At 39.5% G+C, this 25,514-nt stretch overlaps 2 protein-coding genes across 2 annotated transcripts in view; one reads left to right on the forward strand and one right to left on the reverse strand.

The window, feature by feature from the left end:
- Nucleotides 1-1,179: 1,179 nt before the first annotated feature.
- LOC127620395 (interleukin enhancer-binding factor 2 homolog) lies at nt 1,180-5,731 on the forward strand. Its single transcript, XM_052093620.1, has 14 exons — nt 1,180-1,263; nt 1,767-1,826; nt 1,908-1,950; nt 2,042-2,146; nt 2,354-2,431; nt 2,548-2,650; nt 2,779-2,844; nt 3,005-3,121; nt 3,195-3,273; nt 3,360-3,447; nt 3,544-3,605; nt 4,870-4,984; nt 5,054-5,144; nt 5,257-5,731. Exons 1-14 carry the CDS (start codon nt 1,259-1,261, stop codon nt 5,406-5,408), a joined length of 1,164 nt encoding a protein of 387 aa, XP_051949580.1. The 5' UTR covers nt 1,180-1,258; the 3' UTR covers nt 5,409-5,731.
- A 4,363-nt stretch (nt 5,732-10,094) lies between these two features.
- Nucleotides 10,095-25,514, reverse strand: part of LOC127620394 (disks large-associated protein 3-like) — a 139,691-nt gene continuing 124,271 nt past the window's right edge. Inside the window, exons 6-11 of the mRNA XM_052093619.1 lie at nt 21,230-21,738; nt 21,023-21,117; nt 19,046-19,521; nt 17,637-17,728; nt 10,934-11,080; nt 10,095-10,394 (exon numbers count right to left, since the gene is read on the reverse strand). Of these exons, the coding sequence (XP_051949579.1) occupies nt 10,095-10,394; nt 10,934-11,080; nt 17,637-17,728; nt 19,046-19,521; nt 21,023-21,117; nt 21,230-21,738 (1,619 nt within the window). The remainder of the gene's footprint in view (nt 10,395-10,933; nt 11,081-17,636; nt 17,729-19,045; nt 19,522-21,022; nt 21,118-21,229; nt 21,739-25,514) is intronic.

Here is a 25,514-nt window from a genome sequence, read left to right on the forward strand (position 1 = left end):
GCTTCGAAGTGGAAAATAAAAATTATATGAGCAAATTGTTGCATGGCACCGGAACGATATTTTCTTCCGCTCATCGTGATGCTCAGAAATGCTAAAATACACGAGCAGTCAGACAGCACTCATCCTTTCAGTAATAGTGCTCATTCAAAGAGGGAGCAGTGCTCTCCTGAGGTAATGACAAAAAAACAGCATCTGGAGTTATTCACACCAAGTAATGACAAACCTAGACATGACATGTATTCTAATGAGCTTGTGTGACCATTTTTACAGACGTATTTAAATTCATAGGTGTTAAAACATTGATAATGATCTTTAATCCTCATTAATAAATGATACCCTTATAAAAACTACCCATTGATTTACTGTAGTAATATTGTAGTAACCATGAATAGTAACCACAACTGTAGTAACCATGTTTATTTATTTATTTATTTTTGGCAGTAAACCAGGTTTTGATACAATTAACCATTGCGTTGCTACAGCATTACTGTAGTATCCATATTGTAACTTGGTTTTAGTAATAGTAACCACATAACAATATCTATGGTTAATTTTGTGGTTTTATTTGTTACGTATTCTTACTAATTTTTAAAAGGTAAACAAAGCAGCCTAATAATTTTCTGCTTAGGCCTATAAATATATATATATATATATATATATATATATATATATATATATATATATATATATATATATATATATATATATATATATAAATTAAGTAATAATTTAAGTTACTAATTTTGTCCAAATAATTCATAAAAATGAAATGTATTAGAGGTATCGGTATTGGTATCGATATCGGAGATATGGGCCTAAAAGTACTTGGTATTGGATCGAAAAGATAATAAGTGGTGGTATTGCTCATCCCTAATTCTGAGATGCGAGTTGGCGCTGTTTTGGTGGCACGAGGACGACCTACACAATAAAAGGCACGTGGTTTTAATGTTGTGGCTGATCAGTGCATATATTAATACTTGGAGAAATGCAATTAGGAGCATTTGTAAAATACTTTTAGCCCCCACTGTATATTCAAAACCATGTATTTTTTCTTAATGTATTTTGGAAATATTTAGACCAAATTAAATATTTTTTAGCTCAGTTGTTTGTTCGATTGGGACTTTTATTGTAAAGAGTTTTATGAGACACTTTTATTATGAAAAGCATCTTCCGTTAAGAGACGGATACCAGAGGCGGTGCGCTGCAGTCACTTCTCACCAGCGTGTGTTCACTTTAAACTGCCAAAACGTCTTACGCAATGAGGTATAAACGAGCCAATTCGTTTTTTATCCATCTGCAATTAATAGAAATGTATAATAATTTAACATTTGAAGTTATTTGAAACTGTAAGATTTTTTTGTTAAGCTAGCTTGCCTGATTCATGCTTGTTAGCATGCTGCTATGCTAGCCGCCGTACTATTGATGGGTTTTAAAATAAAATGCATGTTATTTGAAAATGTATAGAAACCAACTTGCATTGGTGCATTGAGAATACATTTATTATATTTTGTTCTTTTTTTAAATGCCATATAGCTGAATAGTTAGTCTGTTAATGCGCGAGTGAATTAATGGTTTATTGTTCATCTTCAGTTAGCAGTTTAATTTCTAATTTCTCGGCATGCATTTTGTTTTGAACAACAACAAAAAAATATCAAGGATCAAATGCTTGTATATGATTAGTTTAATTAACCTGATTTGTACTTACAACCGTTTTGAATGTTTGCTGTAAAAGAATTATTAAACATCGTTGTTTTTGATCCATCCAGAGGAGATCGCGGCAGGGGTCGGGGCGGCCGATTTGGCTCTCGGGGAGGTCTCATCCAAGGGTGAGTTGTTTACTGTCTATATTTGTACATCTAATGTCTACTCACTCATGTTTTGAATTAATGTTGACCATGTACTTTCAGGTACCGGCCCTTTGTCCCTCACATACCATTTGACTTCTATGTTGTAAGTGCATGTCTACATTTGATTAATTTGAACTAAATGAAACGATACACCTATAAAGCAACTTGCGTGTAAATTAGTATTTATGTGTTAGTGTGAGATGGCCTTCCCTCGAGTGAAACCAGCCCCTGATGAGACCGCTTTCAGTGAGTGCCTGCTGAAAAGGAACCAAGACCTCACTCCTTCCCCTACTGAACAGGTACAGATTTACTGTTAAGTTAGTGAATCAATAGACATTCCTGTGAGTCCTATCCATGTAGGCTGTGTCATAGATTGGTTAAAGGTTGTTGCTCTGTATGCAGTATTGCAAACAGGGCCATATTTCAATTATAAGTAATTATGTTTCAAAGAAACTTGCGTATTTGCCTAACAATTCACACTCCTTTTTTTAATTCCTTTGTCGCAGGCTTCAATTTTGTCTCTGGTCACTAAGATTAACAACGTCATAGACAACCTTATCGTTGCTCCTGGAAACTTTGAAGTGGTGAGCAATGTGTGTTAAATCACACCAAACTTGTACCGGTAGTCCAAATGGCATAACAATAATATAAATATTCTTTATTTTTGCAGTACATAATATTTACTTTCTCCCTATTACAGCAAATTGAGGAAGTTCGGCAGGTGGGCTCCTATAAAAAAGGCACTATGATGACAGGACACAATGTAGCCGACCTCGTGGTTATCTTGAAGATCTTACCCACCTGTAAGTTGCACTAAGTTTTGTTGTAGTGCTTTTAAGGTTTTGATGTTTTATTGATATCTGTGCTGCTGAATGGGCCCCTTTAAGACCAAGTGTGCTGGGCTAATTGATAACCTTTTTGTTGTGTGTAGTGGAAGCTGTTGCTGCTTTGGGAAACAAAGTAGTGGAGACCCTGCGTACCCAGGACCCTTCTGAGGGTGAGTATGGATTTTAATCTGACGTGCCAGTCAGAGAGGGTTCTAAGTGAAGCACCTGCAAAAAAACAAATGAAGCTCAATTTATGAAACTCAGTACAGTACTATTTTTTGGATTACACTTTTATGGCATTCACAGTTAATTGTGTTCCCCTCTTTTCAGTGCTCTCCATGCTGACCAATGAGACCGGATTTGAGATCAGCTCTGCCGATGCCACGGTGAAAATTCTTATCACCACAGTTCCACCCAATTTGCGCAAACTGGATCCAGAGCTTCACTGTATGTCCTGTCCTCAAACTCTTGTTCTTTTTGTGTTCTTTATTGAGGTATTTTACTTATCTATCTTTTACAGTGGACATCAAGGTTTTGCAAAGTGCTCTGGCTGCCATTCGCCATGCTCGCTGGTTTGAGGAGAACGCCTCTCAGTCGACGTAAGATTCACGTCTGCACATTTTAATGGCTTTTAATTAATTAATAAAAGTGTGTTATTTGTGACATTTTGGTTTGTTTTAATCAGCGTGAAAGTTCTGATCCGCTTGCTAAAAGACCTACGAGTCCGATTCCCTGGATTTGAGCCTCTCACGCCCTGGATTCTTGATCTGTTGGTGAGCACCAGTATAAAAAAAATTCTAAAGTTATGCTTGTAAACTTTTCTACTGTGCACTAGTGGATTGACTGTTAAAATGTTTCTGTATTCTAAGGGACATTCTGCTGTTATGAACAACCCATCCAGGCAGCCATTAGCACTCAATGTTGCTTACAGGCAAGTCTGTGCTTTCTGATTTGAACCAATTGGAACATGAGATAAAGGAATTTTCCAGGTTCAATACAAGTTGAGCTCAATCTAAAGTATTTGTGGCATAATGTTGATTACCACAGATATTGGTTTAGACTCGTTCCTCCTCTTCTTTAAAAAATAAAAAAAGAGGCAAAAATCGATGTTCCAGTGAGGCACTTGCAATGGAAATGAATGCCATCCAATTATTTTTTACGTAAAAAATCTAGGAGTGTAACGATCCATCGATTTGGATCAATCCAATGTTTTTCAATACAATGCGTAAATATCGCTAGACTTTTTTTGTGATGTACCTTTATTTTAATATTTATGTCAGCCATTGTACGCATTTCCGATGAATACTTCCGATGAAGCAACCTTATTACAATCATTTCACTTAATGAGCATTAAATCCACTTCATGTCGGACACGAATTTGCGCAGGGTCTTTGATGCCAAATTGTGCTCCGCTATCCATGTAGCATGCGCACACATCAACCGGGCTTCCCCCGAAATGTGGGCTGCATTGACAAGGATCCGTGTGAGCACATCAACCTGGCGTTCCTTAAAATGTGAGCCTTCGTGACAACATCTGAAGTACTTTTTGTTGTGGATGTCCCAGTGTGTATATAGAGAGCTGAATAAAATAATCAAATTATATTTGTTTCATTTGAGGAAAAACAAAATGTCATTTTGTAAAATAGGCACATAATATCTTCAAATATCGGATCACAGGCCAAGAGAATTGATTAAAGATTGTATCATGATGAAACTACGAAAGCAAAATACTCCCTTTTTCAAAAGCATAACCACAAGACATTGAGGATATGAGAGTAAACATGATTTAAGTGTGATTAAAATCACTTGTGTAACGTTATAGCCAATTTCACAACTTCATTACCATGATGATGTAATGTCAACACTAAATCGACTGTAAAAATGACAGTATAAACAACTTTACAGCTCAAATAATACAAGTTTTAACAAGAAATATTGCAAGTGCTTTTATAAAATTATAAGCTTCACATTTCTGTTTAACCCTCCAAAAATTGGTGACTTTCACTTGTATTGGCCCCATTCACTTCCATTGTAAGAGCATCACTGTAACCTAGATTAGATTTTTTTTATAGAGAAAAGGAGGAACTATTCAAAATAGATTTTTGTGGTTCTTAACAATATGCCAGAAATGCGTCTGTATTGCATCTTGTATTGAACCTGGAACATTCCTTTTTAAAATGATGTGTGTATTGCAGGCGCTGTCTTCAGATGCTCGCCGCAGGTCTTTTCCTGCCAGGCTCTGTTGGAATCACTGATCCATGTGAGAGTGGAAACTTCCGCGTGCACACTGTCATGACCTTGGAGCAGCAGGTAAGGTATAGATTTAAATTTTAATCATTGGATCTTTAAAACACAATCTTATTTATCTTTTGTCTTCAGGACATGGTGTGCTTCACAGCCCAAACACTGGTGAGGGTGCTCTCTCATGGAGGACACCGCAAGGTCTTGGGCCTTGAAGGAGATGCTAGTTGTAAGTATTTAAAAAAAAATAATATTATCAGATTAAACCGGTTTTCTGCCATTCGCCTTTGTATTGTATATGTAATTATCTATGAGACTAATGTTATTGATGCCTTCTGCAGACCTCACCACCGAGATGTCTACATGGGATGGAGTAATTGTTACCCCATCTGAAAAAGCCTATGAGAAGCCCCCAGAGCGCAAGGAAGAGGAAGATGAAGCTTTGGAGGAAGGAGGAGAGGGAGAAGAGGAAAGCATGGAGACCCATGAATAATTTGGCTTTTTTTATTTTTTATTTAATGTTTTTATCAAAGCTGTTTCTGATATCCACACATTTTACCCTAAATTCCCCATTGCATCTAAATTGGTGTCTCCCCAGTACTGCACCTCTTACAAGTCTATTTCAGTAAGTGGCTAACAAGCTAAATCAAGGACCAAAAGGCAATAACTGGCCCATTTCTGTCTTTGTATCCCAAACCATGCTAATACGGTCCTGTCCGTGGAGGGAAATAGAAATTTCCCTAATGTTTTTTTTTTTCTTCTGTTGTTTGTATGTTTTATCGCTGAACAATTAAAGTTTTTATTTCCAATTTTGTCCTAGAAGTCTGCTACTTTTTTTTCTATTGCCTGAGTGTTTATTGAAATTTCTTTGAGGAAAATAAAAACACTAGTTTACAGCAGTTATTTCACATTGCTAAAATAGCTTTATTATCATTTCTAGAAAACGCTTACAACCGTTGACAATATTACATTCTGTGTTTAGGTTTACCACATCACAGTGTGCCATCTCTGATTTAATGCTAGTACAAATTGAAAAGTACATATCAGTGGCATTTAAACAAAGACTAAAATTAAGTTTAACACTTTACAATAACGTTCCATTAGTTAACAATGAACAATTCATAAGCATTTATTAATGTTAATTTCAACAAAGTAATATGTTTTTAAAATCTAAAGTTTTATTTGTGAACATTAGTTAATGCACTATGAGCTAACAATGAACAATATTTTTTTATAAACCATAAATACAAAAAAAAAAATAAAATAATCTAAATGTAAAAAATGTTAATTGTTTATGGTACCTAATGCATTAAATAATGGAACCTTATTTTAAAGTGTTACCAAATTAAGATTAAACATGATTCATGAACATTTCAGATGTGCCATTAATATGGCTCACACACTTTTAACAAATCAGTGAGCGTTCCAGGTTTATTTTAGATCAGTAAATTATATATGGAACAAGCTCTATCTGTAAGCTTTTGTAATTTGCCCAGCATGTTAAAAGTAACAATGTAAAACGCATAGGTACAAAATCAACATATTACTTTTGCACTGTATCAAACAAATATATTAATTATAAATAAAACAAAGAAAATACAACCTTTTGTTGTGAGAACAGTAACAATAAATAGTATATATAACATGGGTAAATGTTCTAAATGAGCAATGAACATAAAAAAATCAATTAAATGCTACATCACAAACTGCCAGATATTCTCTTTTTTTTCCCAATAAGAGGGGGAAGTATGCTCAATTGCGGATTTCTGTTCATTTCATGTTTTCTGTCCTGGCATGTGATATTTCGCATGCAACTGCTAAGAGATCGAGCGAACTGTTCTTTTTTTTAATCCTCCAGTGAATAGTTTCTACATTAGCAGCAATTACAAACAAAATAATAAAATCTAAAAATGGTGGCTCTTTACACACTACCACCCTTGAGGATACAGAACAGTTATTCTCAGTCATAATTGCAATAAATATTTTTCTCATTATATCTGAAATTATTAATACCAGTATTCATAACAATCCATTGAATATTAATAATAGGAACAACTTCAATTGCAACAGATATATTTACTGTACATAATAAAACAGAATGTGAAAAGGTATTTGTAATTACACAGTAATTGTTTGTAAGTCTATGACCCACATCATTTCCAGTGATCAGTAATGCAGTAGTATAGAATCAAATGTAAAGTCTATGTCACTGTTACACACTGCTACAAGCTCCTCTGTGCTACTACGATGTATTCGTCATTTACTCTAGATAAATCCGTTTATGGCAAATACAGGGGCTACACAACACATTCAGCAACATTTGGCAAAGAGGTTGAGCCATCCATCCTGACCTATTAAGAGACTTTGTAACAATCCACAAACCATCCAAGTCATGGTTTGACGCGAGATGCTATGCATTATGTAGAGAGACACCATTTTAGTTATGTATTGGCTTGAGGGTTCCATCAACCATCCATTTACATTGGGAAACATGTTGGTTAGAATTAGAACATATGGCCCTGATAAGATACAATCCTATTTCTCTCACTGGAAAGTCCAACGCTGTGTCGTACATAGTCTGTCTTTCCATGTTTTGAGAAGGCAGGAATCCCTCACAGTGGAAGAGGAAATAGTCTTTTGTGCTTTTCTGTCTTAGACTTGCTGTGTCTGAAAACATTACAACTGTATTAAAGCTTTAATAAATAAATCATAAATTATAAAAATTAAATAAAAAATAAAACAGTTGATAGGCTATGAATACTGCATACAGCTGAAACAAATGTTAGAGCATTTTGATTGTTAGAAAATCAAATGAGTGTAGATAGAGAAATGTGGATGTAGTTTTTCTAAATAAATTGATAGATACAGTAAATACTCCTGTCTTTTTTTTCTAGACAGGGAATACAGATCTACAGTTTGATAGAAGAGTTTGTTTTCTTTTTCATGGATTAATACAAGCATGCAAGTTACATAGAAACATCCAGTGTGGGGTGATTATTAGCTGGATGGGGTGTAACAAATAAAATTTTTAGAACAATACATATTTTGTGTGAGCTATATATTCCGTATTGAATATAATACTGAATAGATTGTTTTAAAAAAGAAAGCCACATATAGTGCTGTTAGGCATGTGTCAAGACATAGAAAACAGATTATATATTTGTCTGTGAACAACAGAGCAAGTGCCCATCGACAGTCTGTTCTTCTGTTGTCAAAAGTCATTAGCCAGTCCATTTCAAAGTTGACACAAGAAATGAAAGTAAAAGCACACACATTTATAGCTGTGAATGTTTCCCAAAGTTAAACACTTTACTCTTTTTTTTTTTAGGTTCACTCTGTTAAGTTAAACTATAGTAAGTCCACAGAGCTATTGCTTCCCTCCCTTGTAATTTCTAAAACTCATTTATAACATATTTAAACACCACATTTGACAACATATGATTATATTCTAATCTAAAAATATACATCTCCCAATAAAATATTTTCCATCTTATTCCATGTTCAAACATCTTCCATTTTAAGTAACATTTGTTTGCAAAGAGGATCTTGTTTCTAGTGCTGCAAAGTCAGCATCTCATTTAATCTACAGTATATGGGAAGTTGAATGACAAAAACACATACTCCATCCTTCCTATCACATTGTATATTCATGAAGGTGTCATTTCTATCATGAACGCACACAAACGACAAAAATAAATAAATAAATAAATAAATAAATTTTAAGACAGTTTTTAAGATTTATGCATTTCAAATTTCAATCAAACCGAATCATTAAATAATCTACATTATTATAATTAAGCATAAAAGTGAAGCATTTAAGTTTAATTAAATAATTCACATCATGCTTAATTAATTTTGATAAAGCATAATCAATTCAGGTTGATGGAAATGTGTCATATAATTAAAATGCATAAATCTTAAAAATTACAAATATTTTGTATGCACTCAAAAAATATTTCAGTCTATCACCTCCAAAAACACCCTTAAATATTCAACCATACTGTGACCATCGGATAAACCTTGAAAATAAGATTATAGAAGAATATAGAGGGAAAACATTAAAAAAATAAGATAATAACAATTATACAAAATTAAAACAATGTTGTAAAAAAAGAAAGTGAAAAGACCAGTGTCAAAAATTAAAGTGAGAAAACTTCTTCCTTTCTCTATCTAGAGCAGAGAACAAATCAGAGTATAAAATAAATAAACAAACAAATAAAAATGAGAATGAAAAGAAAGCAAAATGTGAGCTACAGTGATTTCACATTAGAGTAAAAGAGGCGAGAAATGAACAAGATGCTTCCCTTCCTCTCTTAATTATATATGTTCAGTGTGCAGGTCAAGTGTGAAATTGAGGATTGTCTTCTGCACCCCTGTGGACCAACACATTGCTGTAAAAAATAATGTCTTATGATGAACACAGTCCTGTTTCAGGAAGCTTGGCTGTTGCCTTCAGAGGTTAAATGTTTTTTTTTTGTGTTTATTCTCCTGTGTTTGCCTGTCTTCTCAAAAGCCTGAATGCAACTGTAACATGATATTGCACTAAAGAGGAGAAAGAACCCTGATACATTTCTAAAACTATCAGAAAGGCATTTACTTATACTTTAGAGGTTGGTTTCATGAGTTTTACCACTTTACTGCACTGACATTCAGCATCAGGCCCACATTTACCTCAAAACAGCCTGAGCTTGCAGACTGCAATGCTCCCCACTGGTCACAGGAGTGCGCTCGTGTCACAGTGAAAGGGGTTATGCTTACCTTGTGTCCTCCACACTGTGGATTTTTGCTACTTCTGAACCTATCCAAAGACTATTATTTAATGCAATTAGATAGTTTAAAGATCCTCTTAATAAATTATATTGCACCCGTATGTTTATTTGTTGATGTGGTATAGTTAAGCTGTCCTTAGATGTTAGTTTTGTTTTGTTTGTGGATTTAAAAGTCTCGATTATGTAATACTTGGTTGTGCTGGTTGAGCCCTTTTTTTCTGAGAATAATAACAAAACATGTATGTTTAAGCTCACATCCACAGACGAGAAAAATACTAATTCCAGCAGCATACTAATATTACACAATCTTTCCTCAATTTCTTAAACCACATTGGCACAATAAAGTGAGAAATTGCCACCACTTTGTCACAGAGAAGAGTTTTAGTGGTTGTTTAGGGGGGTTTGATGAATCAGAGTCTCGTCTGAGCCTCGGTAATGTAGATCTCGATGCTATCTGCGCTCTCTGTGGCAGAATTCTGGCGGAAAGACGCGGAGCGTTTGGTCTGGAGAAGTCTGCGTCGTGACTCCAGCTTCTGGCGGTCGCCTGTGTCCAACGATTTCTCCCGTTCGGGCACGCTACGCCCACGTGAGACCACCAGCATACCTCCACCACCGCCCACCCCGGCCTCAGTCGTGCTGTCGGCCCGCAGGCTGCCCGTCACACCACCAGCCAGCTTCTTTGGTAATGGAGGTGGAACATTTTTTTCCTCCTGAGTGGAATAGCAGGAGAGTGGCATGACAGCAAGGATGACCAATGCGGGGATGGACGGAAAACGTGGGGAAGGACACCGGACACGCACACGTAAAAGCAAAGGATATGTCAAAGAGAGGATGGAGACCAGGACAGATACAGAGCAGGTACGGCACCATGAAGTTGCAAAATAATAATGATATTGGATTAGTGTATTCAGGGTGAGACATGACATTATGAAAGCAGCAGACAGGAAAAAAAAAGAAAAGAAAACAGAAAAATTAGTAATTACGTCACTAAAAAGGTTACATATTTGTTAGGCTTTAATATTTAAAAGCAATGAACAGCTCTCTAGGCAGTAAACCAGCTGTTGATTTTTATTCCAGAATATGCAGGTCTTTAATTATCTAGAGTTTAGTTCCTTTTTTTGCTCTTGTGTTTGGTTGATGGCAGAGAGCTGCTGGGCCCCAACACATGAGCAGTTCTCCTGCCCACTGCTGGTTTAGTACTGAAATGGTGCTGTGGAGGGACCGGAGCAAAGCAGATCTCCTCTCTCACCTTCTTCTCAGGGGGCAACCTCCAGCCTGAATCCTTCAGCTGCTGGAGGTCCTGAAACTTCACTCGAACATCTTCAATGGCGAGCTGGAGGAGCTCCCAGTAATTGGCCAGATCCTGAGTGGCGGGCTGAGGATATGATGAGGGGTCCTATGAGAAGAGAGGGATATATTATTTACTAATCAAGCAGAACCAATTAGGGACAGACATTGTACAGAAAGAAATGCCTAAATTGGGTAAGGTGATTACTGTTGGGAAGTTAGATAATACTGATCAATAATATTGACTCATACAAAAACATATGTTTTCGTATGAGCCAAGTCATATGATTTATAGTTAATGGTTTCCGTCTCTTTTTTTTCTCCATTTTACGAACATTCACAAATCAGCTCCAAAATTCCATTAATCTCTGAGATGTAGTTTGTTTTTTATCAGTCAACAAATTTCTACATCCCCTTGGATGACGAGAAGTTTTTTAGGCTGAATTACACTATAGCACTTTAAATTATATCCAGAATTCAAATACTACTGACTATTTACGTTAATGGTTTCAGACAAAAACTGGGCATCAAACACCAAACAACTAAGAATGATTCCGACTTTCAAGTCCGATCCGATCACAAACTCACATGGAAACACGCACTGTTCTAGGAGACACATGACCGATGTAAACAAACATGGATGTTCAGGAGTGTTGCAATTGATGTTGTTTCTTCTCTGTTCCGAGTGTCCAAAGAAACGGGCAGAGTTCTATTTGGTGCAGTCAATGGTGGCAAGATGGAGGCTGCAATTAGCACTGCTAATGTCCTCAAAATGATTCCAGGCCCCACCAGATATGCTGTCAGCCATGTCCAAGACATAAATTCAGCATTTGAGCTCTTCGTAACACCATCAATCGAAAAGGATTTACTTGAGATGAAAAGTTTAGAGAGGAGGCGGAAAAGTTGGACAGTTGGAAAGACTTGGATGTGACCCACTTGCAAGCCTACATTGGGTTGCTCATTTTGGCATGGAGGCATTCGTGGGCATCTTTGAACAGTCAGTCACCGACTCTGGCTGGCTGCGAGCCCAGTGGGTCCTCCACTTGCTTCTGCTGCTTTCCTGGGGGCGCAGCTTCTATCACCTGAGGACCGCCTGGATTACATGAAGCTGAAGACTGATGTCCTGAAATGGGTTGGCCACACCACAGAACAACACTGCCAGTGGTTCCACTCCCTCACACTGCACAAAGTCGACCACCCATTTGCGTTTGCCCAGCAGCTCCTTGATGCCTGTTGAAGATGGGTGCTAGCCAGAGAATGCCTCGGCGTGGAAGATGTCATCAAGCTGATGGTGCTGGAGCAGCTAACCATTCGCCAGCACAGAAGAACCATGGAATGGGTCCAGTGCCATCGCCCCATGTTGGTGGATGATGCCATCCAGCTGGCTGAAGCCCACAGGGCGGCCTACCCGGAAGCCGACGAGCAGTCCAGATCTCTCTCTCTCTCCCTCTTGCTGCTCCTCCTCCTCTTGCCCCTCCCTCTCCTCCCTGGAAATGGGGAGTGGTGCCATCCAAATCGGCGCCTCGCCTTCGTAGAATGCACTACGCGTCGGCCCCCTCCTCTACCCCTTTCTGTCGTCCTTCCCAGGTTGATGTCTCCGCCACCACGAGTGCAGCCGGGAAGCCTGGGCCCGTCTGCCGGAGTTGCGGGGAACCGAGACACTTCCAAAGCCGGTGTCCAGTAAGTGAGGTGGACACATGGATCCAAATACCCAACATAACACAGACTGCCCCCAAACGAGCAGGGACATACCGTATACTGGTAAAAATTATGGGGTGTACATACCAATCCCTAGTGGATTCAGGCTGTAATCAAACATAGATCCACCACGGCTTGGTTCCTGATGGGGCTTTGGGTACAAAACACAAGGAGATGGTGAGGTGTTTGCATGGGGATGTTCACAAATATCCGGTAGTGATTACCGTTATTCAATTTCAGGGAGTAAAGCATAGAGTGAAGCCTGTGGTAAACTCCCGCCTCACCCATCCACTGATTCTTGGAACCAATTGGCTGGGGTTTAAGAGATTATTAAATGTGTTATGTGTGGATGGCAAACCAAAGTCTCGTTATGTGTCGTGCGACACGATGGCTGGGGAGGCGGAGCCGGGGCCATCCACGTCTGCTCAGAATCAGAATGATGCAGGAGGGGTATCCTCCAGCATTCCCATCCTTAGTGAGTTCCCAGAGGGGGATTTCACTCTAGAGCAGTCACCCTTAGGCAAGCCTTGGGTGAAAGTGAGAGTAATCGATGTCCAGCAACTCCAGCCGGACGTTGCCCTCACATATGCATACTTTTCAATTATTAGAGACCGGTTATATTGAGTGATGCAGAACACTGAACGCAGAAAACCCAAGAACATACAACCCAGTTATTAGTCCCGAGGAGCCGTCAGGAAACACTTTTCCTGGTGGCTCACCACAATCCTATGGCGGGTCACTTAGGACAAGAACGAACACTGCGGCATCTATTGGCTGATTCACGGGGATGTAAGAAGGTGGTGTACGGCATGCCGCGAATGTCTGTTGGTGAATCCACCAGCCACCCCAAGAGTGTCATTGCACCTGTTACCGTTAATCGAGGCCCCCTTCGAAAGAATTGGTATGGACCTTGTTGGGTCATTAGAATGGTCAGCACATGGATACCGCTTTGTATAAGTCCTGGTGGATTATGCAACATGGTATCAGGAAGCAGTGCCTTTACACAACATATCAGCACGCAGTGTGGTGGAGGCACTCTTCACAATTATCTCCCGGGTGGGGATTCCAAAAGAAATCCTCACCGACTAAGGCACGTTTATGTCACAAACACTACGCAAACTTTATGAATTGCTGGGGATTAAATCGATTCGCACCAGCGTTTATCACCTCAAACTGACAGGCTGGTGGAACAATTTAATCAAATCCTGAAAAATATGATTAGCAAGTTTGTGCACGAGGATGCTAGGAATTGGGACAAATGGCTGGAACCCCTATTATTTGTAGTCAGGGAGGTCCCGCAAGCCTCCACGGGGTTTTCCCCCTTCAAGCTCCTGTATGGACGCCGGCCACGCGGGGGATTGACATCATATGGGAGGAGTGGGAGGAAGGACCTTCCCAAAGCAAGAATGAAATTCCTTGATCTTCGAGCAAAGCCACACACACTGGGTCAGTTGTCACAACAAAATTAGCTCCAAGCTCAAGAGACACAAAGCCGACTGTATAATAGGTGTATCCAGCTACGGGAATTTGCACGCATGGACCCGTTGAGGTTACAGTTGGGGATTTCAATTATGAAGTTAATCGAATGGATAGAGGCTGAGAACGTCAAATTTACCACCTCAACCTCCTTAAATTATGGAGCGAGGCGGTCCCTGTGTCCATGGTGACTGTAGTTCCAGAGAGGGCATACCTCATGATTCAGTGATGAATTAGAGGCAATGCTTGAGATGGGGGTAATAGAATAATCGCACAGCGATTGGGCAAGCCGGTTTTTCTTGTACCTATGAGTGACGGGTCAGTCCGGTTCTGTGTTGATTACTGTACTCAACTGTGAATTCAACGCGGTGTCTAAATTTGACATGAACCCAATGCCCCAAATTGACAAACTGCTCAATAGGTTGGGTGCGGCTCAATTTTATTTGACACTTTGGATTTAACTATGTAATATTGGCAGGTCTCATTAACTCCATTATCCCTAGAAAAAATGGCCTTTTCCACCCCGTTCGGATTATACCAATTCATCACTCTACCGTTTGGTTTGTTTGAGGTACATTCCAGCACCTCATGAATAGGATTCTCTGGCCTGAAAAAGTATGCAATTGGGTGGGTGGAAGTATGGTATTTGGGCTCCCACTTGGGTCATGATCAGGTACATCCCAAAATTGATAAGACAGCAGCAATAGCGGCCTGCCCATGTCCCAAGTCTAAAAAGGAGGTGAGGCAGTTCATGGGGCTGGCTATTACAGAAGGTTTGTTCCTAATATTTTGGATTTTTCTGAAGCCCCTTGGCTGATCTCACTAAAAAGGGGGTGCCAGATCCAGTCAAGTGGACAGAGGCATGCCAACAGGCTTTCATGTGGTGGGCCACTTTTACATGATTTTAACTTCTCTCTCCACTTTATTTTACAGACAGATGCATCATACAGGGGGTTGAGGGGTGTGATCTCACAGGAGGTGGAGCGCCCCGTGATGTACATTAGTCGTAAGCTCTCTTTGAGAGAGACTTAGTACAGCACCATAGAGAAAGTGTGCCTTGCCATCAATTGGGCAGTCATAACCCTCCGCTAATACCTGCTGGGGTGGGCCTTCATCCGCCACTCAGATCATGCCCCACTTCAGTGGCTCCACCGCCTGAAGGATACCAATGCGCAGATCACTCGTTGGTACCTGGCACTTCAGCCCTTCAAATTTAAGGTGGTCCAAAGGCTGAATTCCTCTCCAGAATGTTGGCTGGGCCTGAATCAGGTGGTAGGGGTATGTGGAGCAGGACGTGGTTGTGTGTCTGTCACTGGTGAGAGAGGAAGCAGTAAGGGCCATCACTTGGTGATTACTGATGTTTAACCCCTGTGTCTCATTACATTGACAATGGAGACAGGCTTGAAAAGGCTGCCGAGAACACCAGAGAGACAGAGAGAGTCAGCTACAGAGAAACACGAAGTTGTAAAGCTGAAGTGTATATTTATTGTGAAGCTAAAGCTTGTGATTGTTGTGAAGCTAAAGTGTATACGTTGACTGTGAAGCTGAAAAGCCAAAACTCTGATTGTGAAGCTGAAAATGCTGAATAAAAAGCTGACTTACCTGGACTGCCACCCCGCTACCTTCTTGCTGGAACATTTACAGTAACATCTTCAATATTTGCCTTAACTGGAAGAGCCACTGTCATCTCCTGTTGCCCCAAGAAAGGGAAAATATGTCCTACTGATGAGCACCATACACAAAGATGCTGTCCTGAGCACCAGAGAAGATAGAAAACCATGAATGGTCTTGGACTACAAGTGAGGGGTTGATAATCTTGACAAGGTCACAGCCATCTACAGCTGCCGATGCATGACTGCCCATTGGCCCCATGTAATTTTCTTCAACATCATTGATGTGAGCACCAACAATGCCTTTGTATTATGGAGCGAAATAAAAGAGCGAACTGCAGAAAACTGAGTCGAACGAGGATTTTCCGGAGCAGCTGGGTTACGCGCTGGTGAAACCTCATATCAAGAGAATAAGTGCCTTCTAAGAGCTTCAACAGCTGCTGCAACTGTTGTGAAGGACATCCAAATGGAGACGCACACCCCACTGGTTCAAACTGCCGGCTGGAAACAGGCAGGTGCCTGGTCTGTCCCAACAGAAATTAATCCAAGACCAGCAACACCTGTGTGAAATCCAAGAAATACGTCTGCAAGGAGCACGGACACACTCTCTGCACATCATGTGTACAATAGTGCAGACAAAAGGCTGGACTGTACCTTCTCGTGGGCTGTAGGCAAAATAATATGACTATTTTGGTAGCCAACAAAGAAACATAAAGTACCTGACAAATAAACTTGGGTAAAAACCTTTTTCTGGAGGTTTAAATGGCTGGGGTCAAATTTTCCCAAAGGATAAAATGATGTGAGTAAATTTGAGGATAACAGGAGGGTTAAATGGGATACATTTTACTTCAAGTTTTCAATTTGATAAGAATTGTGTGAAGAAAGTAGCAATAGTAAAAGTAGCCATTCTATTTGACATTTATATACAGCATATATATATATATATATTAGGGCTGTCGATTTAATGCGTTAATTCAGTGCGATTAATTTTACCAAAAATAAAAATACGCAATTAATCGCAATGCCCCCGTACCGTAATAAGCAAGAGTCCTGAGAAATGCAAGCTTGTAGTACCACATATTTACTCCAGAGGGCAGTAATTGAAATTTCAGCTAAATGAGCAACGTGCAGTTTATACAGTGAAGAAAACAACACTTCAGTAGGCAGAACAACACAAACATGCGTAATGATCTTGCGTTCAAAACACTTGAAGGAGCGCAAATGCGAACTAAGGGATCTCAAGATGTGTTTAAAGATTGAGTATTAAACTGTATTTAACTTGACACAGTGACCTAAAATTGTATGTTTATGACGCAATGCACCCGAGACGCTACACAAGCATGTCTGACGCAGGTGTGACGGGTCCTTAAACAAGCCCTCATAATAAATCTGGAACTGATTGACAAATTCACTTGAAAAATAGATTGCTGTGAACTGTATGCCAATGATTGACTTATGATCAATAATATGGTAGTAAACAATACATTGTATTCTAAAGCTGCTTTTTATATTGTCTTATCAATGATTAACTCTTTTGCCACAAGAATGTAATGCATTTTAATTATCAGAATATTTATATATATATATTTATATATATATATATATATATATATATATATATATATATATATATATATATATATATATATATATATATATATATAAATGGAATCGATTGACAACCCTATATATATATATATATATATATATATATATATATATATATATATATATATATATATATATATATATTAGTTTTATGTCTTTACAAGTATTCTAGTTATTTACAAGAACCTGTAAACAAAACTTCAATACAAATGCTGAAATTCCTTATGTTTAGATGGCGTGTGCTGAATATATAGGTTACTGCAAAGCACTCACCACACTCTGTTGGCACATCCTGAAGAACTGCTGGATTCTCTGTGACATGAGCATCTGAGCACTACCAACAGCACATCTGATAAGCTCCAGCACTGAACCACACAAAAAGAAACAAATTAAGACACTCAGAATAAAGATCAACATTTAGACCAGATGAAATAGAACTGTACTTTGAGAAATCCTAATCAAAACGGATTAGCACAGGTGGTGTTTCTCATTACACTCATCGACTATACTGCTATGTTTCAAAACCTAGTGAGCTGTTTATGGACAAAGCATTTTAAGGCATCATTTAGTATGTGGGCTCCCAACTCAAAGAACATTCCAAAAGATATCTTCTTTTGGCCAAATTCTAAGGCAGCATTGCAAGTACCCTTCCCAGAAATCCTAGAATGCAGTGAAACAAATAAATCCAATATGTTGATTTGAGATGAATAAGAGAAATGTTGATCATTACAAACAAAGTTAAATATTCCAATGACGTTTAAGTGCCACAATAAAATAAACAACATCTTTAATGTAAAAATAGTTTGAGAATAACATTAAGAGATTTAAATAACGTAGAATAATTATGAGAATAAAGTAAAAAATGATTAGAATAAAGCCATAGCATTATGAGATTAAATTTATAATATTAAGTAAATAAATTTGCAATGTAACAATTAATTATGAGAATAAAGTCATTGTATTTCGGTAATGAACAGCAAATGGAGCAGATGTAACCATCGATAACCTACGAGTCGACCATAGGTTGCCTTTTCGGATGCCGCAAAAGAGGCAATTTCCCGAAGCCCTGTCTGGTAACATGGTTAAGATAGTTTGCGGTTTGAAATGCAGACATTATGATAATATTATTATACTAAAATAATATTGTAATGCTATGACTTTAATCTCATAATGCTACGATATTATTCTTGATATATTGTGAGTTTAATCATGTAATGCTGTCTTTATTGCAGTAATTTTGACTGTATTCTCAAAATCTTACTATAGTCTCGTAATGTTACAACTGTATTCTCGAAATCATATTTTTATTTTTTTATTTATTATTTTAACTTGCCACTAAAATGCCATCATAAAATATAATTAAAAACAGATTTTACCCATCTTTTTTACTCAAAACTTGTGTGAGCCATGAACGTTTATGCTTATTAGATTATCACGTTGTAACTCACCTGCTATTTTTATGGCGTGTGGAGATTCTGGCTATGTAGAGCATTCCAAATTAGTCACTATGAAGTTCCGTGATATTTAGGATGCTACCTTTGAAGCCAGTTTTATATGTCGGCAGGAGGCACCGAGGCAGCTCACTAGGTTTTGGAATACTGCTAACGTCTTTATTTCCCTCTTTGTCACCAGCCATTTTCCCTGCCTCCCCAAAGCCCTCTGTTCTGTTCCTGCATACTCACCCTCTTCAGGCAGTTCGTTTGTCTCTGCTTCTCTCTCCATATTCTGGCACCATCCCTCCATCCTCTCCACCTCTGTCTGCAAGAGACGAAGGAAGAATTCTCCATCCCGTAAGCATGGCGAGGCTCTGCCTGAGTCAGGGAGGCTCCGTGGGCCCTCGTTCCAGACTTCCACTCCCCGCTCGGGTGCCAGAGGAAGGGGGGAGTGAGAGCGAGGTAGGGCTCTCAGTTCTGGACCGAGCTCAGTAGAGTAACCACTGTGGAAATCCTCACGGTAGGCCCACTGGCCCTGTGTGTGCACTGTGCGGTATTCTGCAAACTGGCCAGCTGATTCTGGTTCAGAAGGGTGGCACTGGAATGAGCAGCCAAACTGTAGACCCTTGTCCTTTGTGGGGACGGTCTGCCCAGCGAAACCCTCCATCTCAAGATCAGCCTGGACACTCGCGGTCACACTGTTGGAGCGTTTGAAACGAGCTCTTCTGGAAACAAACAACAGGACCACTAACCTTTGTGCAGTGGTAGATGATATATTGGCAAGGCAGCTTAATCGACTGATATTGGACATTTTGAGATAATCAACGTTAGCCAATAACCATGCCTGCTGGCCAATAAACAGAAATCTGAAGTTCGTAGTTCACATTTTCTCAGAAAATGTTTAGAGAATTAGGAGAATTGTATATATTATACACTATCTGTCAAATGTCTTCAGTTCCATACTTCTATTTGTGTTATTTCATAGTTTTGATTACTTTACAGCTATATAAAAAATGTGGCAAATAGTAATAATAAAATGAGTAAATGTGCCCAAACTTTAGACTGGTAGTGCATATATTGGCATTCCTATGTATCGGCATTGGTTATTGAAACAGTCATAGCTTTTGACAGCAAATAAATTGTTGCTCAAAGGGTGAACCTGGAGGTAGAATAAAAAAAAGTTTCTATTTAAAGTCATCTGTTTCCTGACAAACATTGTTCAATAGCTTAAATAAATGTGACATAGTACTGATTAATAAATTTGTCAACACAAAAATAAAATCCATTATATATGACCCTATTGCATTACTAAGACACTTTCATAGCAAATGTTTTAAAGCTTTGTTAACACCAAGCTCCCTAACAGCTCTGACTCAAAACCAAAAGCATTTCTGCTAAATTAAGGAAGAGCCTAACAAGTATAATTAATGATCACAAGACAGAAATTATAACAAGCTCATTAGTGGATGAGTGACAATGACATCATTTCACAAGTTTTGCTGTGTTGCGCCATAGCTGCCTAATTGTACCCTCTCAACTCACTCAGTGTTCCCGGCACATCCACCCCATATGTGTGTGTGTGTGTGTACATTTGTTTGCATGTGTGTGAACCTTCCACCTGCACCTCTTGCTCATCTAACACTGTGACACATTCACATTCACACTTCACCCAACATCAGAAATAAACCAACTACCCTCACTGCTTTTTTACTAAATAGGAGAACAAAGTGAAATATCAGAGTTGGAGTTTTGTGATTTTAAGTAATGCCTATTACCTTTGAGGCTTACCTATATGCTAGCACACTTTACTAAAAGTTGACAAAATGTACTTTGTGCAGGATGATATACAGTCAGCCAGTCACTATCATCCTAAATGGGGTATATTTTGTGATAATATCTGGCAGACTGTACATTATGCCACTTAATATCCTGCTACTTTCCATACAAGTCAATAAATGGATATTCAATATTGATCGGATTTGAAAATATTTGAGTAGAAAGAGACTGCAGAATACGATGAGAAATTTTGGTTATACAGCGGTTTACGGAAACCACAATATCTAATCAAAAACTGATTAGGTGAAAGCATCCCAGAAGACAAGATATGATGTGCCTTGATGCCATGTTCCACTTACAGTCTCCTAAGGCAGCATTTATAAGAGTTCGGACACAACCCTGAACTCGTCAAGGCATTTAGTGTGGAATTAATCAACAAGCAAGGTTTACCTCTTATCATCCTCTACTTGAACACCTATGGAGTGCACCTCTCGCAGCGCTTTGCCATCTGGGTCTGAGTCGGACAATGTCTCTGAGCTGTCCACCTGTCCACACAGAGAGATATTTAACAAAGCATTTAGACCAAGACACACAGAGATATAATCAATTTTAAGCAGCTGGGCTTTATAGTGCTCACGAGATAGTGTCCTTTTATACCTGCACTGCTATGGAGGGTCTCCATTTCCTTCCCCTTCCATCCTGTTTGAAGTCCTCTCCTCCAGCCAGAGCTTTGGCTAGGGACATGCTGTTCTGTGGAAGGGAGGTGGATTTGCCCAGGCTGCATCCAGCCCGGTCCCTGGATACCCTTGGCCCCTCCAGCAGGTTTTCAGCCGAGCTGCTGTGTTTTGGTTTCATCGGAACAGGTCCACTAGTGAAGCTGACTGTCTGAAGGGCCCTGCCATTCAAACTCTCTGCAGAGTTGCTGCTCTGTCTGACCCGTGCTGGTCCTCCACCCAGATAGTGGCCACTTCTGGAGGTACGGCCCCCGCTGCTCTCCGTGAGGTCCACTGAGTTACTATGCTGTCTGGGGCGGACCAGAGTGGGCTGCCCTGTGCTCTGGAAGTAAGCGTCCTGAGTGGACTCAGTGCTGCTCTGAGCAGTCACAGAGATCATTGGCTTGGACATTCGTGGGGGCAGAGGAGGGGGGCCTTTCCTGTATGTGAATACTATAAAGACAAAGACAGGATATTTTACACACTACACAATTATGTCATTCATTGGAAAAGAAAAGTGAGGATACACCAGCTTTCAACTGTACAATGCCTGCCAGAGGGTTCAAGTACAATTGTGTGGCCCGTTTTCTCTGGATTTCTAAAAGTATTTGGATACTTAAACCACACTTAAAATGTATTGATTTCATTGCATTAAATAACAAAATATCAAACGCAACTGCAAGTCACAGCAGCAAACAAATAATTGTAAACTCTTTCTCAGAACTAACTTCATTTTACTCTTTTTAGCAACTGGTCTCAAATTCATTTTAGTGAATGTATTAAATCAGTTACCCTCAAGATCACACAAGTGTCCCAGTAGATTGAACACAGGTCTTGTTCATCACATTGTTTTTAGACATGTTCCTTTATTTTTGGACCAGCAAGTGTCCAAATCTTTGTCTTAAGTTTGAACAGCACATATATTGTTTTATCATTTTAAATCTAACAAACTACTTTTTGTGAAATTATTTGCATGAAAATGTATGTTTTCTTTCTTTAAAGGTGTAATATTTACCCTTTTTTTTTGCCAATGTGAACGGCTTGTAACGCAGCTTAAAAAAATTAGCCCTTCCCAGACTCCCTAGGTTGCCTATTAAAGCCTTTAGACTGATTTTCATGCGAAGGGAGCAGGTCGCTTCTGCCAGGAAAATCCAAAGTATGTGACATTTATGACACACTTCAGTAATAGTGTCTCTTCCGCTATTCAACTGCGACAACAAACTGCAACACTAGGTAACGTTATCTTAGAGATGGTATCCAGCAAACGTCCGGCTCCCAGCACAACACAGACTCCTACACAATCTCAGAGTAAGCCAAAAAACAAAGAAAAAACTACTACTACCTACTGAAAACCATCTGGCTAAGCTGGAATGTGATCGTGGTCATTTGAAAACTAGAGTGAACATCGGCAGGGCATTTGTTTCCTGGAGGGACCTTCGTTAGGTTTTGGGGATAAAAATTGACCCTGAATTGGCATTCTTCTTATAGGACAAGTAAGCTTACATAACTGCAAAGCATGTGAAATAAAGTGCCATAAGGATTGATCTGTGTAATTTTAGCAAAACTACAATAACACATGAAATTAATGCTAGACAATGTTCAAGATAATGCAAAAAGACCCATTAATTTGTGTAACATAACTTGGTTACACAGAAAATATATATTATCTATTATTATAAAACAATAGCGCATCAATATATCAAAATGACAGTTGTGATGGAATAACATCAATACTGAATTGTGTCAACATATTTATAATGTACTAAATTTGATAAAAAGCTTATGTCATCATCCACCAAATTTAGCTAACAGCTATTGATAAAGCTGGCTAGCTAGCTAATGCTGACATAGGCTATCGTATAAATGCAGTCAATGTCTCATGCAAAGAAAAGTGATTACTTCAAACTACAGTCTCGCATAATCAGACCTATATCCACACTTTGTTTTAGACCTGTTCCAGCACTGGAGATTCAAATATAATATACAGTCTCAAAGTTTGTAATATAACAATCATAACTGTGTCATTTTAATTATGCTACCTCATCTGTCGTGAATCACGTTTTCTGTTTGTAAGTTACGTCACTGTTTATGTTGATGCTCGCATCCTTATAGAGTGTGTGCATGAGAGCGAGCACAAGCAACAGGTAGCTGGTTGCAGTTCACTTAACGGCCACAGGTTTCATTAATAACATCTCGGGTTACACTTATGTAACCCTTGTTCCCTGAAAAAAGCGGAACGAGATGCTGCGCTTTGCTAAGCGCTTTTGGGAACAATCCTGCATTGTGACCAGCAGTAAATATGTGTGAAACACGTCAATGAACACTGACCGGAATTTATAGCCTCGCCTGGTGAGATCATTAGATGCACCTGTGGCCAGGCTATAAATAGACGCGCCACCAGCGTGTCTGGGTGGCCGACGGCCCCGCCCCCCTGAGTGCAGCGAGGAAAAAACTGCCCGAAGGCTTCCTCATGGCTTTTCGCCTCCTGGAATCTGGAGATAACCGTATTCATGGAGTCTCCAAAGAGACCGGAAGGCCAAACCGGGGCATCGAGTGGGAAAACTCTGTCCTTAACCTTGATGCATGAAAGGTTAAGCCATAAATGCCTCTCCAAGCTGACTAAAGCTGACAAAGACCGACCAATGGCACGGGCTGTCTGCTTGGTCGCACAGAGAGATAAATCTGTGGCCCGACGAAGTTCAGAAAAGGCTTCTTCGTCAAGCATTGCACCCACACTCAGGTCTTTCAGTAGGTCAGCCTGGTGCGCCTGTAACACGGCCATGGTGTGCAGAGCAGCACAAGCCTGAACTGCCACTTGATAAGCCCTCCCCACTAGCATGGAGTTAGTCCTGCATGGCTTAGTGGGGAGAGCGGGTTTCTTGAGTGATGATGCCGAACCCGGTGAGAGATAGCCCGCAAGCGTCTCTTCGACCGGCAGCATCATTGAATACCCCCGTGTCTCAGTCGACAGTCGAGTATAAAGACGTCGAGGGTACGTGAACACGGAGGTATATGGGTTCCTCCATGAGTGAGAAAGCTTGTCATGGAGGTCATCAAAGAAAGGAAGGGACTAATATAGCGTTCCCTTTTTTTTTTTTTTAATTATTATTATTGTTTTGGCCACCAGACAGAAATCTGTCTTATAGTTTGGAGCGTTTGGGGGGAGGGGGGGTACAGTCTAGCTGTAGTCTGGCCACAGCCCAAGTAACCACCTCGAGTAAATTCTCAGCCGCTTTATTATTATACGTGAAATGTACAGAGGTTCAGCGACCCCCTCGTGAAACAAAGAGGTGCCTAGGCGCGCTTCAGATTACGAGAAGGATCAGCTGGATCTGGGGAGAGAGCAAGCGATAGGGACGGACCCGTCTCTCGCTCCTCAGCCAGATATATGCAAGAGCCCCACGATGAAATAAGTAAGCGAGGTGAGCGGGAAGCACTTCGCCCGAAAGTAGGTCGCAATGCGCGCACTCGCCCTGCCCCAACTCGAGAGCAAACAAACCCCCAAACAAACAAAACAAAATTGATGTGTGTCCCTGACAGTCATAGAACGTTGACAGGGAAACATGCATCGTTTGCTTTGCTTCTCCGACATTTTTCCACCTTCTTCTTTTCTATTTTATATATATTTTATATATATATATATATAGAAAGAGGGAAAGGAGAAAAGGTTCACTGCACACTGCCTAACAAATTCTAAATCCTAGCAGAGGAAAGAAAGTTTCTGTCAGGCTTGTGAGACACACAGCACAGTTTGCTCTGAAGAAAACGGTCTGTCGACACCCCTGTGACGCGTCTATTTATAGCCTGGCCACAGGTGCATCTAATGATCTCACCAGCCGAGGTTATAAATTCCGGGCAATGTTCATTGATGTGTTACACACATATTCACAGCTGGTCACAATGCAGGATTGTTCCCAAAAGCGCTTAGCAAAGCGCAGCATCATAGTGAAGCTTTTTGTAAAGGGAACAAGGGTTTATGAATCTTACATACTGCACCTTTAAAATAATGGCCACTTGGTATAATATTTTGTTTATGACATTAATAAATGTGTGGAGCCAAATACTTTTTGGGGCCACTGTACATATTCTTTCATTGGTATTAACAAAGTGGCATGCTAAATGTTTCATGTACAATAGAAAAAATATGAGAGAGGATAACTATGGAGAACTGTAAAACTCTAAAAGAATTCAGAGAAATGGAGGGAATCCATAAAAACATAGAATATAGA

This window comes from Xyrauchen texanus, chromosome 26, assembly GCF_025860055.1.
Source record: "Xyrauchen texanus isolate HMW12.3.18 chromosome 26, RBS_HiC_50CHRs, whole genome shotgun sequence".
NCBI lineage: Eukaryota > Metazoa > Chordata > Actinopteri > Cypriniformes > Catostomidae > Xyrauchen > Xyrauchen texanus.